Below are 17,171 nucleotides of genomic sequence, written 5' to 3'. Positions count from 1 at the left end.
CGAGTTTGCCTGACCAACTATCTATTTGTCTATTACCAAAATCGGTCTCACCGAGTTTGTGTAATCGGTCTCACCGAGATTACGTTATGCCCTAACCCTAACGAAATCGGTCTCACCGAGTTGACGTGTCAGTCCCACCGAAAACCCTAACGGTCACATTATGAACTAAATCGGTCTGACCGAGTTTAACTATTCGGTCCCACCGAGTTTGGTAAATTGTGTGTAACGGTTAGATTTTGTGTGGAGGCTATATATACCCCTCCACCCACTCTTCATTCGTGGAGAGAGCCATCAGAACATGCCTACACTTCCAACATATATTTTCTGAGAGAGAACCACCTACACTTGTGTTGAGGTCAAGATATTCCATTCCAACCACATAAATCTTGATCTCTAGCCTTCCCCAAGTTGCTTTACACTCAAATCATCTTTCCACCAAATCCAAATCCTGTGAGAGAGAGTTGAGTGTTGGGGAGACTATCATTTGAAGCACAAGAGCAAGGAGTTCATCATCAACACACCATTTGTTACTTCTTGTAGAGTGGTGTCTCCTAGATTGGCTAGGTGTCACTTGGGAGCCTCCGTCAAGATTGTGGAGTTGAACCAAGGAGTTTGTTAGGGCAAGGAGATCGCCTACTTCGTGGAGATCTACCCGAGTGAGGCAAGTCTTTCGTGGGCGACGACCATGGTGGGATAGACAAGGTTGCTTCTTCGTTGACCCTTCATGCGTGGAGCCCTCCGTGGACTCGTGCAACCGTTACCCTTCGTGGGTTGAAATCTCCATCAACGTGGATGTACGATAGCACCACCTATCGGAACCACGGATAAAAAATCTCCGTGTCATCATTGCGTTTGCTCCCTCAAACTCCTCCCTTTACCTTCATATGTAATTGTTCTACATTCCGCTGCTATACTCTTAGAATTGCACATGTAGGTTCGTTGCTTGACTTGTGCAAAGTTGCTAAAATCTGCCAAGAACTAAAATTGGAAAAAGGCTAGATTTTTAATTGGTCAAGTAGTCTAATCACACCCCCCCTCTAGACATACTTTCGATCCTACAATGGCGCACTCCTCCTACTTGCCGCCCGGTATACCTCTCCTACTCGCCGGCCCCCTGGATCCCACTCCCCCTACCATAATATTCTGATTTCAAGGCAAACATAGTGTTTGATGAAATTTGACTATAGAATTTTTTTTCTATACTGCTATCGTGCTACTTCGTCAATTCAGGGTGTGTAGGGGATGTTGTCCTGGGTCTGTAGAGGATGCGGTGCGTGGCTGCTTGTGTGTATGCATATATGTTAATTGGTGGCTGGTGTGTGTGTGTGTGTGTGTGTGTGTGTGTGTGTGCAGGGTGCAAACAGCGACAGCGAGTAGGCGGCAAGTATACTGCGTCGAGAAACGATACAGGGGCATGAAGCAAGCGAGCAGGTGTGCGCGGCGACCTGCTACTGCACCAATAGTAGCCTTGACGGAGCACCGAGGCCGGCTCGACAGGGCATGCCGCCCGCCGGTAGACGCCTGGTTGTGTGAGTCGGAGATGAACCCCGCGTCGTCGCCTCTGCAGCCTGGACAGAGCTCCGCCGGTGCTGGGGATGAAGCCTGCGTTTGTGATGGTGATGACGCTCTCCATCTACTTTCTCCACTGGCTATAAGGGAGTAAAGATCACATCGTGGATGTGTTTTTCTTCAGAGATGTGGCCCTGTCGTTGTTGGTTGTCGAATTTGCGATGTAATCCGTCCCTATACTCTCCCGCACAATGAGCAGAACAGAGCAGCGGCTGCAATTTACCGTTGATTTCTTGGAGTGATTCAAACCTAGGAAGCCTGCTACTTGTGCAAGCAACAGGGTAACAAGTTTCAGTTTTCTTACTGATGCACCTCAATTTGCAAGGTTAGAACAATGTCAGTTTACTTTATGTTGGTTTTCTAATTTCTACATATTCCCTCAACCAAATCTAATTATCTAGATAGTACGGAAAAGCAGGCAAATTACGTAACTATTTGGGTGTACTCATGCTCTGCTATGTCAGATTGAGGAGAAAGAATTATTTTATTCACCATCCTATTTTTTATCTATAATGATGATCACTTTTTCCATCTTGTGATCTTCTTTGCTCCAGTTGTGCGAATACTTTGTTTGCACTTTAGTGGGACTGAAATTTTCCTGCTACCATGTGTCATGGTAGTAGGCTGCTGCGGCAAAAAACCGGTAAGCCCCCTAACGGAAGAAAATTGAAAAAAGTCTCATCCTGCTTACCATGTTTTATCTTAAAATTTTGGCTTGAATTTTTTTTCTGTATAACCTATATCTCTGCATGGTTACTTTCTCCACACATGCTTTAGCTGCAGCATTGGTCAAGTGGCTTGAACACAACTCACGTGAGTCATCGCCAAATGGCCCTTTTCTGAAATTCATTCTCTTATGCACTGAGAGAGGAGTTACTCCATGACAGTATGTATACATACAGATGCAAGCAATGGAGAAACTCATGCAGATGATGACTGAACAATTTTTCATGAATTTTCCAACCTGAATTGGTTACAGAGGTTGGGAAAAGAGGAATCTAGGCTCTGATGAACACATGTTCTTTCGCAGGTGACTAACAGTTGGCACCTCCATCTTTACATTACATCAGGCCAGCGCTACAAAGCCCATGTATGCCTCTGCCTGCCTGCTCAATGGAAGATCCGATCACAAAAAAGTGGATAAAAATACTCATCAGTTTGTCAAAATACATGTTTGTTATCTTAGGAACGAGTATAGCTATCACCAGAGTACAAGCAAATATTTCAATTTTTCCATGAAGCAAACTTATGTTATGATTATCACATTTTGATCTTGGAGTAATGATTGACGAAAGTAGATGGTTACTGCAGTCTGCACCAGTCCAGTATTTCTAATTACAAGTTTGAGCTCCATAGGGATAATCTGATTAGTGTATCACAAGCTTGCTGTTTCTAATTGTGCAAATTCTGTAGTTATTTTAGGGTTTTGCAGAATGCATAGATTTTCCATAACAGAAAGAAGTGGATGTATAACCTGATTTTGCTTTATTATTTGGTGCCAGTTGGCTTTGGAAATCCCAGTTTCTCCAGTATTGTAACTCTCTGTCAAATCGTCAAATTAAACTGATCTTTCTATTTGGACAACTTGTAATTTGTAATATTATGATTTTCCTTTTCAGAAACCAATTCAACTAGACCAGGACTATGTTTATTAGTCCTCCAGTGTTTATTGGAATGAGATGACACATGGTATGCCAGCTAACAAGCAACTGAAGCAAGAAGATTTTTGTAATTTCTTGGAAAGAATGAGCCCCTGAACCCAGGATGGCGAAGGATCCAATATGTCAGGACCAATGAGGGAATTGCAGAGCTTCATATTCAGTTTATTTTAGGTGCTTGCCTACTTCAAGTGTCTAGATTACAGGAAACATGTTTCTTCAAGTGTCTACTTCAAGTAAGTTTCTTATAGAAGTAGTCAGTTTGATTCCTTCAAAATAGTTGTTGCCTGATAATTTGTGTATGACTAAATAGCAGTACCTCAAATTTTGCTTCTGCTTCTTAAAACAGAGTAATTCTGTAAATCCTAACAGAACCCTATCAGTCTGGACCAATTTCTTGTAAATCTACAATACAACATAGCCTCATCTGATCGAACCATTGGTTTCAGATCAATACATCCTTGTCCATTCCCATAAGATCAATAAAATTCAGTTTGATTGTGTCAAAAACTTGCTACTTGACAATCTGTATGACTAGATAGCAATACCTTAAAATTGCTTTTGATTTTAAACTGAACTGAACTCGGTTGGGGCTGAACTGAACTCAGTTTGGTTCTACAAAATATAGGGCTGTATTCTACATTGTTTTAAGGCGGTAAGGTGACCTAAGGCGAGCACCACCCGCTCTAGCGCCTAGGCGACGCCCGGGCATATTTGTAAGGTTCTGCCAGGGCGCCTTATCGCCTAAGCGTCCAAGGCAGGACGCCTTAAAAATAATGGTATTCTATAAAAACTGAACTGAACGGTCGGTGGGCAAAATAATTTGATGGACTGTAGTTTCTTTGAATCTTTCTTGTTAACTCTAAACTGGACTCAACTCAGTTTGATTCTGTAAAAAAGATTGTGACAGACTTATATGCAGCAGTCTTTGGCCAACACTCAAATTAGATGGACATGATATTTAAAAGAAATCGACAGACTGTAGTTTATGAGAATTTGGCAAGAAACTCGGAACCGATGGACTTGACTTGTGAAAAAATGTAATCAATGGATGACTACAGTTTATATCAAACACAGAATCGATGGACTTTCGCAATGCAGGCTTGCCCTTACCATTTACCAGGTGGTGACTTGCCGGAGGAGCCGGTGGTGCTGCTGCGATCTTCTCCAGGTGATGGTCAGTGATGCAAGCTAAAACCCGGGATGGGATAGCGGCTCCGGGCGACAATCAGAGGCGAGGCAGCGCTGCAGACCAAGGACAAAGTGCTGCACCGGGGCGACGGCATGGGGCGAGGAAGAAGCGGCGGATGGGGCTGCGCATGGGGGAGTTGGGGCGACGGCTTGGTTCAGTGCACGGGATCGTATTAACTCTGTTTTCTCCTAGGTACATGCGCTGGTATAGTTTCTCCGTGGGATTACCAAACGATTCTCTCTCCTCCTTGATTAAGATGTCACATCAGTTTTTTGCTTACATAGCAGGATTAGCACCCGTCCAGGGTGGAGCACTGGGAGCAGCCTTATAGAAGTAATGCAATATATTATCTCTTATGCCTACTTGAAATACTGTTGTGGGTCTGTACTTTGCCTCTCATATTGTATGCCTATTCTCTTAACTGTAGTAAGGATGAAGCAGGAAAGTGTGCTGGACCTTCTAACATGGATATTGTATATGTACGAGCCACGGGCCACTATTGTTTATCGTATGGATTGTAAATGTAGTGACACTGAAGTTTGTAACATATCCTTAAATTTCTTTATTGTAACATTATGTTAACTAAAAATCTGGTAGCTGTGACCTTGATATTCCCTGTAGAGCCAGCAAAAAATAGAATAAAAAGTTTCATTACAATTGGTGATTGAATGTCAAATGGCAGTGATTTTATATCAATGTGTGGGAGGTTGATGAAAGATTGCATGCAGAGTATACCAGTGAAAAACATCATCTATTTAGATGACCTATTACCAGAGCAGATATACTATATTTCTAGCTGAAGTTAACATTGCTAAAATATTTCACCGGGTGGCAACTTGAGGGCAAGAAACATACATATAAGCCTATTATGAAATGTCTGGAAATATTGAAGCTTCAGCACCGCGCTCCAGCATCCGTGGAGGAGTTGCGCCGTTTTGGACGTGTTGGTCAACTTCTGCTGCTTGAGGGGTTGATCACGAGCATAGCATAGGCCGACGGCGGGGAGGTGGTCTGTGTCGGGGAAGAGGGCGACGTTGGGGAGGAGGCCAATGATGTGGAAGAGGGTGATGAAGGGAGGAGGACGGCGGTAGGAGAGGGAGGCAATGGAGTGGCGGCGAGCTAAATAGAGTGAGGTGGAGGGTTGGCGGTTCGGCGGTGGCGAGCTTGTGAGAAGGGAACAATGGCGGCGTCATGAATAGCGCTTCGACGGGGATCATCAGAAGGGGAATTCAGAACTAAGTTATGCCACTTGGCGATGGCATTGCCGCCGTAAATATATTGAGCTATGTGATTCAACTTCACAAAGCTAAGCTTCGACAACTTCACCAAATCATACTATGAGAGGCCTCCGATCCGCGTAGTTGGTGAAGCACGGAGTTGAAGGAGATCCGAGCAATCCCTGAATTAAAATTCTGCTCTTGGACATCAACATATCAAACTGAAACAAGACTGATTGATGCACCTACCCTACCGGTGGTTGAATAAAATTTTGTAGGTCTTAGTGTCATCTCATGATACTATCCATGCTTTCCATCCTCAAAAAGCCATTCGTGTAAGTCACCCGTAGCAACGCACGGGCACAGTTACTAGTACATATATATGCATAGTTGGCCCGCAAAATAACTGATGTGCTAGCCCATTGCACAACAGTAGCATGTTCCTCATCCTACAACATTAGCAGAACTCTAACCCGTCACACAACAGCACAACTGATTTGAGCACATATGCAAGAGTTGTGCTACGTTTGATGAGATATCCATATCCTGATTTGAGCACAAAATGTTGCTCCGATTTTCACCGCACCGTGCCGAATGTTACCTCCTCGCCTTCTTTCTAGGTCTTCCATGTCATGTGAACAGTAATACCACATGAACGGTCATTGGTAACGCACAAGCTTTCAATATTTGTTGCAGTAAATGCAAGCAGCCCTTGGTAATATAATGTCGCCGAACCAGTGTTTACGTGCGGTAAAGAAATTGAATTGAACACATGTTTTGCAGGAACTGCTTACCGGTTCTAAGAGAAAAGCATTTAGCTAAAATCGAATCTATACTACTATCTAAAACACGAGGTCGTGGGATCCATACGATCTGACCATTCATCTTTAACTCAAATCGAATATGTATCTCTAAAGTGGTTCAGGAATTTGTGGCACTAATCATGGTTGGTAGTACAGCTTTTCTTTTGACGAACAATGTCTGCTAAGACGAGGAGAACACAATTTGTACCTAGATGGATTTGTGGACAAGCAAGCAACTGGTACTGTGTGATTAGCCAAGCATGCTGTCCTCCCATATAAGGTTATTATCTTAGTTTTTTTTCTCAGTTTTCCATCTATTTGGTATGGTACTAATCATCATCAGAAGTTGTATAACCAAGTTTTAGATGGCTTGAGCTTGAACTTTTAAGACGGATTACATTTATTCAACAAACAAACTATCGTTATTTGGCTACCGCAGTTTCGCAATCATTATGTTTACATAGTACCAGGGCAGTGGATACAATTTTTTCGGTTTAGAGTACAAAAAGATCGATGCCCACTTATCTGGACTGAAGCATGATTTTTTAACGACATTCATTACCTGGGACAACAAAATATGATGTTCATACAGGGAGTTAAGGAGGTTTTGCAACACTTAATGTTTTTACCATACAAAAGCATTAACACTCAACTATGGCATTGTTTTAAGACTAGCTTTCTAAAATTCAGAGGTGGCTTCACTTTCGTGCTATATATATTGTGTAAAGCATGCGTTGAGCGTCGGTGATTGCTAATAACTACTCCCTTCGTTCCGAATTACTTGTCGCAGGTATGGATGTATCTAGATGTATTTGAGTTCTAGATACATCCATTTCTGCGACGAGTAATTTGGAACGGAGGGAGTAGTAGCAAGCCTTTGTGATGTTACTGCCACCAAGTAATAGCTGAGAGATAAAAAGTTGATGAAATTAATGCAAATTATTTAAGTAACCTTTACGACCCGAATCATTTGATTGAAGCTTATCCAAAGCAGTGATTTGAGCAACTGAGCCACCCTAATAGTTACAAGTTTACACAATTTAGCAAAGATACATACAAAGTAAAAGATCTTGAACAACACATGATTGCTAGAGAACATCAAAGAAAAAAGGGGCATAATTACACGACTATTACTATCAAATCATCATATGATAGTTAGAGGTTATTAGTAAAAATGTTCAGAGTTCTACAGCTGGCATGCCACTCAACTATAGTGTGGCAGCATTGTAATCATCAGGAGCAAAGGTGAAATATGACAGAACATTTCATATCTAGAAACAATGTATGGTTACTGTAACATGATATGATTAGAATGCTACATGATGGTTTGTTTAGAAGAGAATTAATCCCAGAATGTAGCATGTATCATGGGGTCAAAACTGGAACCCTGTCGTAATTGATTTTCATTATTAAGTTAACCGTTTCTCATTGTGTTTTCTTCCAAGGTGCGAAATTCAACCTACCTTTTTGTGACAAGTCGGACCGGCAGGGGGTGTTGTCTCTTCAGTTGGTATCACCTTCATACTCAATGTTCCGTGCTGCATTGTCTTCCTCTTGGAGTACCGCCTCTTCAATGACGCACCATTAGACATTCCATACACTTTGCCGCTCCGTAGTCTTCTTGAACACTGAACACTTCCATGCTCTGGACTCGCCCCTTGGTTTAGTGCTTCTGACACATGTTCTGTTCCGGGACACACTGAGCTGTTGCCCAACTTGGAAGATCCACGTTCTTCTTCTATTTTATCTATATCATTATTAACTAAAGTAGAGTCCGCGGAGTGAGTAACAATCCTCTGCCCACTTGCATCTGTCTGTATATCTTCATGTGAGTTATCTGCTCTAGATGCTTGACCATTACATGTTTCTCCAGGTCCAGGATCTTCAAAAGATTCATCAGGCGTACCCATCCTATCATTACATAATCCCTCAGATGCAGCCATGTTGCTCACTGAGTTATCATAACCAACACTATTGCCAGAAGGTTCCTGAATTCTTGGTTTTACATAGTTTGGAAGCCCAGGTCCATCTGTATTACCAGTAGACTCTTTAGATGTTCTGAAATCAAACCCTGTCAAAGTATGTTCCATTGAATTGGCAAAGCTGCTGCGCAAGAACTTCTCTACACAATATTCAGTTGATTTTGCTGGAGATAGTATGTGTTCATTCGCCTGTTTCATGTTAGAATTAGCATATTTCTCCCATTGAATAGGAAAACCAAGCCTGAACTGTTCCGAAACCTGCATAAATTTAATGTGGTTAGACGATAAAAGCTTGACCATATGTTAAGGTACCATCCAAAAACTGAAATTCACAGGGATAAACAAGAGGGACAAGGGGAACTATTTAAGTATGAAAAACTACGAACAATCATTTTGGTAACAAAAAATCTAGAACAAACTGATGTATGAAGAAAGAAAGCAAACCTCACGAGAAAATCCATTCCAATGCATCTGTTCGATATTTAATGGACCCCTAGTTAATACAATTTTGTTATCTGCAGTCTCAAGAGTACCATCAGCATGCCGCACCGTAATGGAACCAGAACTGAATACTCGACCTGCTCGATTCCTGTTAGCAAAATGAGTATGTTAATGTTATGAGGTGTCGAGAAAAACTGCTCGTTAACAAGCTAACAGATGGTGTAACACTGTAGAAATTTTGAATGCTACCAGTTCTGGTGCATACAGCAAATAATACAACGAGGCAAAATTTCCTATTCATGGAGATACAGTCACATAAACCAGCATATAAGTTAAAGTGATGTTTTGACCCACGATCAGAAATACAATCAAGGTTTATGGTTTTGTCTGCACTAGAAATATGAATTTTTAACACAAAACAATGAGAAGTGATGTTCTAAAAAAACATAATCATGTTCACAGTTTATCCTCCCATTGATGTAACACTATGTAACATATCATCAGCACAACTTAATGGAGTTACATCAGTAGTAAGGTGTTTATTTTCAAAATAGGCAAATGAGCTGCTTAAACCAGGTACTTGAGAATCATATGTTTCCCATCAACTATTTTCCACCATGTACTCCCGTATATTTTTACATATGTCGGTTTCAGAAAACCTTTAAGAACTACTTATGGTAAAGATCAAGTTGGAGATGGCGCCAACAAGGTCTATGATGTATATACCTTTTCTTCAGTCTACTCATGGTGGAACCAGTTTCCAGTACCAGTACGAATTTATGTCCACTAAGATCATAGAGAAATTTAAAAATTACACATAGTGCTGATGATATTGTTCATAATTTATGTGCATAATGATGTATTGTTACTACTTAAACTGTGTTAGGTTTTTTTTTGAAGTAAACTGTACACTGTACACGGACGCCCAAATTTGCAGGATTGCAGGATGCAGCAATAGATTTTGGGTCAAGATAACAATGTCAATATTACTGAAACCTGAGCGCAGCAACAAACTTGAGGCATAGGAAATCCAAGCAGACTGAGATGTAAGTACAATTTTTGGGTAAACATCCACCTACATGCCTAGCACCGCGATAGCAACCAAATTACAGCGAGGGAAGCAACCTCCGAAAAACCGGCGGGGGGAGGGGAGGAAAGATAGGGGGGAAATGCCTCACTTCTCGACGTTGTCGATGTACCCGGCAACACGGATCTTGCCGCCTTGACCCCTCACCAGCCACCAGTCAAGGAGCGCAACCTAACCGAAAGAGGAAAAGAAGCAGGGGAAGACGTCAGGCCCAGTGCTTAGCAGGACGGAAGCGAAGTGAAAAGAAGAGGGGAAGTGCGAGCGTACGCATCTCTGCACGGTGGCACAATAGGTGGGAGCACGCACGGAGGCCGGCGGTGGGGCAGGAGCCGCCGTCCCGTGGGTGGGGGCACTCACGGAGACCGGCGCTGGGGCACGAGCCGCCGTCCCGTGGGTGGAGGCACTCACGGAGGCCGGCGCTGGGGCACGAGCCGCCGTCCCGTGGGTGGAGGCACTCACGGAGGCCGGCGCTGGGGCACGAGCCGCCGTCCCGTGGGTGGAGGCACTCACGGAGGCCGGCGCTGGGGCACGAGCCGCCGTCCCGTGGGTGGAGGCACTCACGGAGGCCGGCGTTGGGGCACGAGCCGCCGTCCCGTGGGTGGAGGCACTCACGGAGGCCCGCGCTGGGGCACGAGCCGCCTTCCCGTGGGTGGAGGCACTCACGGAGGCCCGCGCTGCGGCACGAGCCGCCGTCCCGTGGGTGGAGGCACTCACGGAGGCCGGCGCTGGGGCACGAGCCGCCGTCCCGTGGGTGGAGGGGACTGGTTCGGGTTTGGACGCCATGCTCCGTGTCCTCATTTGAGAGATTTTTGGCAAGGGAAATGCTTATCGGTAGTGAGGGGCAAGTGGAGAGGACCAGGACTGGAAGGTCGACGGCGGCGGCGGCGGTGCTTGGCGGCGGGGGGAGACTCGAGACGCCAGAGAAACCAAGAGGTGGCGGAGTGAAGGACATGAGGATCTTATTTCGGTGTCCTTTGCTTCAGTCTAAAAGCATTTGCACCCGACTCACCTCACCGGGAATGCACTGGGCTACAGTGCAGCTGCAGATATCATCAAACACAATCAGAGGCGGAGGACGAAAAAAATTTAAGGTGAGACGAAGTCTGAAGCAAATAATTTTTTTGATGCAACACACTAACGATGCACACTGCAAACAAAAAACCAAATACAATAAAAATGTAGACATGTTTTAATAGAAAAACAAGTTAAAATATACTGATAAAGAAGTTTTCAATGGTGTCTAGAAGGACAAGACAATGTCAGTGTCCTGCCCTCCTTCTGAAAATCTTTGTTAGTTTTACCAAGGTAAATACTTTTGAAGACCCCTCACTCATTATAACACACCATCAAGTCATTAAGCCAGCCCGTGGACATCTTGCTGCGCAACTGAGTCTTGATGATTTTCATTGATAAGAAGCCCCTATCAACTGTTGTCGTCGCTACTGGTAGTAGCAATGCCAACTCAATGAGACGATAAAAAGTAGGAAGCATGACATGCCTTTCAAGTTCAACCATCTTTTTAGCTAGCTTGCAATATCATGACAAAGCTCTAAATTCTTCAATTCTTCTCATATGAAAATGAACAGATCGGTTACCTTCTATATGTTCACGTTCATAATAAAAAAAATCATGATAAATTTCTGTGATTCTAGCAAGCTTATCCAAATTGAACCTAGAAAAGGAGTTTCTTGGGTCAAGACAAGAGAAGTTTTGGAACTGCTCTAAAGATACCTCATTAAAATGATAATCAAACTCTATGATCATGGAGTCTATAGTAGAATGGAAGGTGTCCACATGAAAAAAAAACTCTGTGCTATCGCTTGCTGCCGCCGCCGTCGGCTGCCCCGTCGCCGGTCGCCCTCGGCCTGGTCCTGGCGACCTAGCCAGCCGCCGCCGCCGTGCTAGCTTAGCGTTGCCCCATCTCGGGTGGACTGGCTGGTCGCTTGCGTGTGCGTCTCGATCGAGTCGTGCGCGATTGACCTGGCTCGACCGGTTCTTGGTTCGTGCATGGGCGCTCGATCGAGTCATGCGTGGTCGACCTCGATCGATTGCTGGCCCAACACACTGGATGCGTTGGCCCATTAGGCCAGATGTAGCTGTTGGCCTCTCTCTGATTAGCGTCAAATTGCCAACGGTCAAAATGAATGATCGAGGCAGCCGAAAGAATCATACGTATATTTTTTTTCTCGGAATCAAGGTATGGCGGCTGCCATACCCTGCCCACTGGAGCCCTCCGCTAGTGAACACAATAAGAGTCGCTATAATGGCGATCGCTGGGCGTGTCCACCTGCCGATTTAGAGATAGAAAAAATACCAGGCCCAGGTAACACCTCCTCAAGTGAAAATATCTACCTATCCTTCGAGTAGAAGCAATATATTTCCCTTTCATTAGCTCCCTCGCGGCTCGTATCCTCTCCCACGCATCCCATTTCCTCTAAAAGAAGTCCAGATAACCCTCTGAAGTTTCATAAACCGGCTAATCCACCCCCTCAGTTCTAAAACCAGTTAAGTAACCCCCTTAGATCTCTAATACCAGGCAAATCACCCCCTTGCGCTGATTATAGTGGTTTCAGCAGGTGGTTTTGCTTGCGTGGCGTTGGACGACTCCCTCGCTGGCTTGAAGGATGGAAGGCGCTAAGCGATTTCACACCTTCGAAACAGAAGGAGGAGCAGTTAACGACCCACTCCATCAAGCCGACGTGGCGGTCGTCCAACGCCATGCAAGCAAAACCGCCTGAAGAAACCACTATAATCAACGCAAGGGGGTGATTTGCCTGGTATTAGAGACCCCAGAGGGTTACTTAACTGGTTTTAGAGTTGAGGGGGTGGATTAGCCGGTTTATGAAACCCCGGGGGTTACCTGAACTTATTTCCATTTCCTCTCCAACGCGACCAGCCGGTCTTGCATCTCCGTCGCCCACCTCTAGAAAGATATCCTCCTCCCCATCCATGAGCATCTGCAAGAGGCATAGCAGGGCACGCTCTACAGGTGAGGCACTGGCTCCGTGAGATCGGTCGACCGCCCGTGGTGTTGCCGTATATGAAGTATGGAGATGTCATGGGTGTAGAGTATGGCTGCCGGAGAAGCCGGGAAGGTCGACTGGAGGAGAAGGAGCACGGGGCTACGGTGATCTGCTGTGGGGGTTGCACTAGGATTTGCGAGGGGAGAAGGAGGGGACATCTGGGAAGGTACAACATGAAGCATGGCATGACGGCTTCCAAGGTGCCCAAGCCATGGAGCTCTCCAAGAAGCTTCTCTCTTTCGCCGGCGCCATGGCCGTTCGCGGGGGCCGTGTGCTCTATGTCGGCTCCTTCGACTCCCTCAAGGTTTCCGTTCGATTTTCTGCCCCCGCCCCTCTAGAGATTATATGTGTAGTTCATTTTGTTTTATTCTACTGTGCGGTAATCAATTTCTCGAAACTACTTGTTGTGTTGCTGAAACTGCAAGCAATTTTTTTTGTCCCTTGAGTCTTGCTCAAAATTGATTGTGGGGTGCCAAGTAAGGAATTCAAGGGCCGCGCATATGGGCTAAATCTTAGTGGGAATATGGTGCTCCCAGGATTCATGGACTCCCATGTCCACCTAGTGGCCCGCAGGTAGTTCTGCACTTTTCTTTTACTGCAGGGCTTCATTGTTTCTACAAGTGCCTGTTGACTGTTTGCTAAATTTTTAATTGACAGGAATAAACATACGTATATGATGATCCTTTTGATGATCGTCCTCAGCTTGCTGAACTTATCCCTGAGAATTCTCCATTAGGAAAGCCACATGATGAGATAAGAGTTATGCCATTGTTCTTCATTTCAGCAAAATTTGAGTATGAATGTACATGTTTCAGTGTCATCCTTCACCATATAAAATATGGTGATGTTCTCAGTGTCATCTTTTGCCTTCTCGATGTGAATATGTCATGGTCTTTTTCCTGAAATTACAGTTGCAATATTATTAGAGTTGTGTAAATTTAATCTCACGGTATACTGCTTTGGGGACTTTTTAACTATTTTGAAGTTGGTAACAGACCCCTTTTCAGGTCATTCTATGCTATGAATGTTAGTATGGATACCAGTATCTTGATTGCTTATTTTTTTAATTTTCTTTTAAGGCTTTAGAATGCTGCACCAGTTATTCAACTTTAACTTCACCTTATTTCCTTGGATTGTAGGTGTTGTCAAAAGGCAAACTGTTTCTCATATAGGCAATGATGATGAAGTGCCAATATCAAGAAGAAAGCGACCTGTCCGAGAGAGGTTAGGAAATAATGTGTCTGATTCTGATTCGTATGGAAGTCAACAGAGTAATAAAGGGTATATATGTTTCATCTATATTACTCATGGAAAATTCTGGGATGAAGTATGTACCATTCTCTTAAATATTTCATTAATGCATGGGTATAAACTGAACATTGTATATTGTGATCTATGGAGGAAAAAACACCAAATGCACATAGATGAGAAATCTTACCTTATTCCGTTGGCAATTTTTGTAACAAATTACTCGTCCAGGTTATCTATTTCAAGAACAGACATATGGATAATTCAAGAACAGACATAGGTATGTTGAATGAGTTTTCCTGTCGGGCAATTCAAAGGATGTAAGGGCCATATGGAAACGGCACCAAAGCAACTTTGAATGACAAAAATTTGCAAATAGCATCTCCATGTATGATTAATTCATGCATTACTATTGTACCTCAATCTTTGTATCATCACGAACTTTTCTCTCAATCGCCAAGCCAGTTGGATAGTGGTGATCACCTCACACTCTAGCTACCTATTAGCTTAAGGACAGAGACTCTAAAAGGTATGAAATTTTCCCCCTTTTACTGTGCATTAATCTATTTCAGTTTGAACGTAGTTGTAACTTCAACATTTATCACACTCACTCCTTGTAAGTAATGCATATCCAGATGATCGGATGGAGTATGCATATCTGCCAAGTAAGTCCTCTTCGGACCCTTCCACCTCGCTGGCCTCACCATTGGAGACTCGACACAAGAACCGGCGCCGCCACTGTGTGTCTGCTGGTGACGCTCACACAAGAATCCAGAGGCAGAACCTTGGTCCTCTCCCCGCGAACACCAGCTCTATGATGATGCGGCCGCGCCCTGTGGGCGGCATGACTGACACCACCGTCCATGCCATGTTTTGGCTGATCCCCCAAGGCTCCTTGCCGATGTCCAACCAGCACCGCGCAACCAATGGTCCTGCCGCCATGACGATGCCCACCTATGTGCTGGTCTAGATTTTTGACCTGCCTGCAATGGACAAGGTCATACGGGCATCTGCTTTTGATGTGCTGTGTGCTCTCTTTTCACAAGTGTAGCAACATGATCATCGTGTTGTAGAAACTATGCTATAGTTGTTCTTCGTAGATGTTTCCCTACTTGCGTACTAATAAATAGATCTGAGATAGTTAGAAGTCACTCACTATAGTCGATCTGAACTACTTTGTGTCAGCGATCGTTGATTATAAGTATTTGTATGATACTTATATATTATCATATCTGAACTAAGCACACATAGTACAAATAGGAGAGTGGAAAGGGCGCGTCCTATCTGGCACCGCTGAGCTTCCGCTCAGGCGGCGCGCCATGGGCGCGCCCCAAACACTAGTCCCATTCCGTAGTCACCCGAGCTGAGTAAAAATGAGGCTCTCACATTCGGCGAAGCATATGGGCCGTTAGATCTATTTTGCCTCCCGATCATGATCGTCGGATATAGTGCAGAGGGGATGTGAGCTGTCGAATATTTCGTGAATCGACTTGGGCTATCCATATTTTTACAAATGTCAGTAGTATGCAATTTGGTGATCTGGCTAGGGCTATAATTGGGATTTCATGTACATACGTATAAAAGGCAACAACTCTCACGATAGAAAACCTAGCAGATGCCTCGACCCGTCCAGTTCCCTCTCACTCTCTTGATCTCCAGTCCAAACCCTAGACTTTGTGTCCGCACTCACGCCCTCCCCTTCCTATATGTCACTCTCTTCCTTTCCTACCCTCGCGTTGTCGCCCAGTCGGCCGCTTTGTCGCCGGTCATCGCCTCCAGGAAGCACATGGCCGCTGCTCGATCCTTGCCTACCTAGGCCGCGCCGCTCTTTGGCGCTCGACAAGGAAGGCCCTATCTGACCCGCTCCTCGGCACTCAACAGGAGAGAGCCTGGGTGGCCGAGCCCTGCCTCCTTCACCCAGGTCACTAGGGAGGAGAACTGTTGGAGGCAGGGGTCTGGTAGATCTGGTCACGATTGACTCTGACGTTGTTGGAGGCAGGTGTCCTTCTCTATCTTTTAACCTTTATCATACCCTAGATGACTCGTTCTTCCCATGGCGCAAAGACCAGTTGCAGCCAAGCAAGTTATGAGCACCATGTGTTTATGAATGATCCGCAAAGGATGTTGCATGGCTATGAATAAGCACAAATACAACTACACTAACAAGCATATGCATAACCACATTAGCAAACATACCCATAACCACATCAACATGTATGTAGAATCATAACAATGGCACACATACATACGCATAAGTATACAGTTGTAGGTATAGTATCTTAGCATGGATAGTCTAACAAACAAGGAAAACTACTCCTGGATCATGGCAAGTGTTTGTTCGTGTTGGCTCCACTTAGTCAAGACCGTTGTGCCGAAAAGGTAAAACACGATGTCCCTGAAACTATCCTTAGTCAGAACATTAAAGGTGAGGAAGTACCTGATCTTCAGTTGGTGAGCCACCATGAAGCCGGTCCACCCTACGTCAATGGTGAGCATCTCATTAAGTTCTCGAAGCTTCACCTTCCAACTGTAATCGGTAGTCATGCGAAGAATGATTTTTGGTGGGATGGTGCCTATGTGCTCGCGGAATGCCTGGGGGATTGGAAGTAACTCCAACTCAGGTGCGAAAATCTCCTTGCAAAAGTGGTTGGGACGCCATGCTCCGTGTTCTCATTTCAGATATTTTTGGAAATGGAAATGCTTACTCGCAAGGGGCAAGTGGAGAGGACCAGGAATGGAACGTTGACCCCAGTGGTGGTAGTGCTTGGCGGCAGGGGGAATTCGACACTCTAGAGAAACCAAGAGGCAATGTAGTGAGGGCATGAGAGCTTATTTCGGCGTCCTTGCTTCATGCTAAAGATTTGCAGCCGACTCTCTCACCAGAAATGTACCAACCTACGTGTTGGAGATATTCCCTAGAGGCAATCATGTGATGATGATATTTCCCTATG

General features: G+C 44.6%; 1 protein-coding gene and 2 long non-coding RNA genes across 7 annotated transcripts; 2 read left to right on the top strand and 1 right to left on the bottom strand.

Annotated features, from left to right (window-relative positions):
• Nucleotides 1–1,792: 1,792 nt before the first annotated feature.
• On the top strand, nucleotides 1,793–3,552 carry LOC123049309 (uncharacterized). Its single transcript, XR_006423555.1, has 3 exons — nucleotides 1,793–1,894; nucleotides 2,124–2,659; nucleotides 3,189–3,552. It is a non-coding gene; the product is annotated as an uncharacterized lncRNA (long non-coding RNA).
• Nucleotides 3,553–6,033: 2,481 nt separating this feature from the next.
• LOC123053073 (uncharacterized) lies at nucleotides 6,034–10,953 on the bottom strand. Its single transcript, XM_044476463.1, has 5 exons — nucleotides 10,217–10,953; nucleotides 10,041–10,120; nucleotides 8,866–9,010; nucleotides 7,903–8,679; nucleotides 6,034–7,455 (listed from the first exon to the last, which is right to left on the bottom strand). The coding sequence occupies exons 1-5, from the start codon at nucleotides 10,745–10,747 to the stop codon at nucleotides 7,369–7,371; spliced, it is 1,620 nt and encodes a 539-aa protein (XP_044332398.1). The 5' UTR covers nucleotides 10,748–10,953; the 3' UTR covers nucleotides 6,034–7,368.
• Nucleotides 10,954–12,787: 1,834 nt separating this feature from the next.
• LOC123053072 (uncharacterized) lies at nucleotides 12,788–15,449 on the top strand. Of its 5 annotated transcripts, XR_006425356.1 has the most exons (5): nucleotides 12,792–12,938; nucleotides 13,018–13,276; nucleotides 13,419–13,545; nucleotides 13,630–14,749; nucleotides 14,856–15,449. It is a non-coding gene; the product is annotated as an uncharacterized lncRNA (long non-coding RNA). The 5 variants fall into 5 exon arrangements; XR_006425355.1 differs by having other exon boundaries at nucleotides 12,788–13,276; XR_006425353.1 differs by having other exon boundaries at nucleotides 12,788–13,545; nucleotides 13,630–14,196; nucleotides 14,452–14,749.
• Nucleotides 15,450–17,171: the final 1,722 nt, after the last annotated feature.

Source organism: Triticum aestivum, chromosome 2D (assembly GCF_018294505.1).
Source record: "Triticum aestivum cultivar Chinese Spring chromosome 2D, IWGSC CS RefSeq v2.1, whole genome shotgun sequence".
NCBI classification, from domain to species: Eukaryota; Viridiplantae; Streptophyta; class Magnoliopsida; order Poales; family Poaceae; genus Triticum; species Triticum aestivum.
The sequence above is the reverse complement of the archived record's forward strand: the minus strand, read 5'-3'. Positions and strand labels throughout refer to the sequence as shown.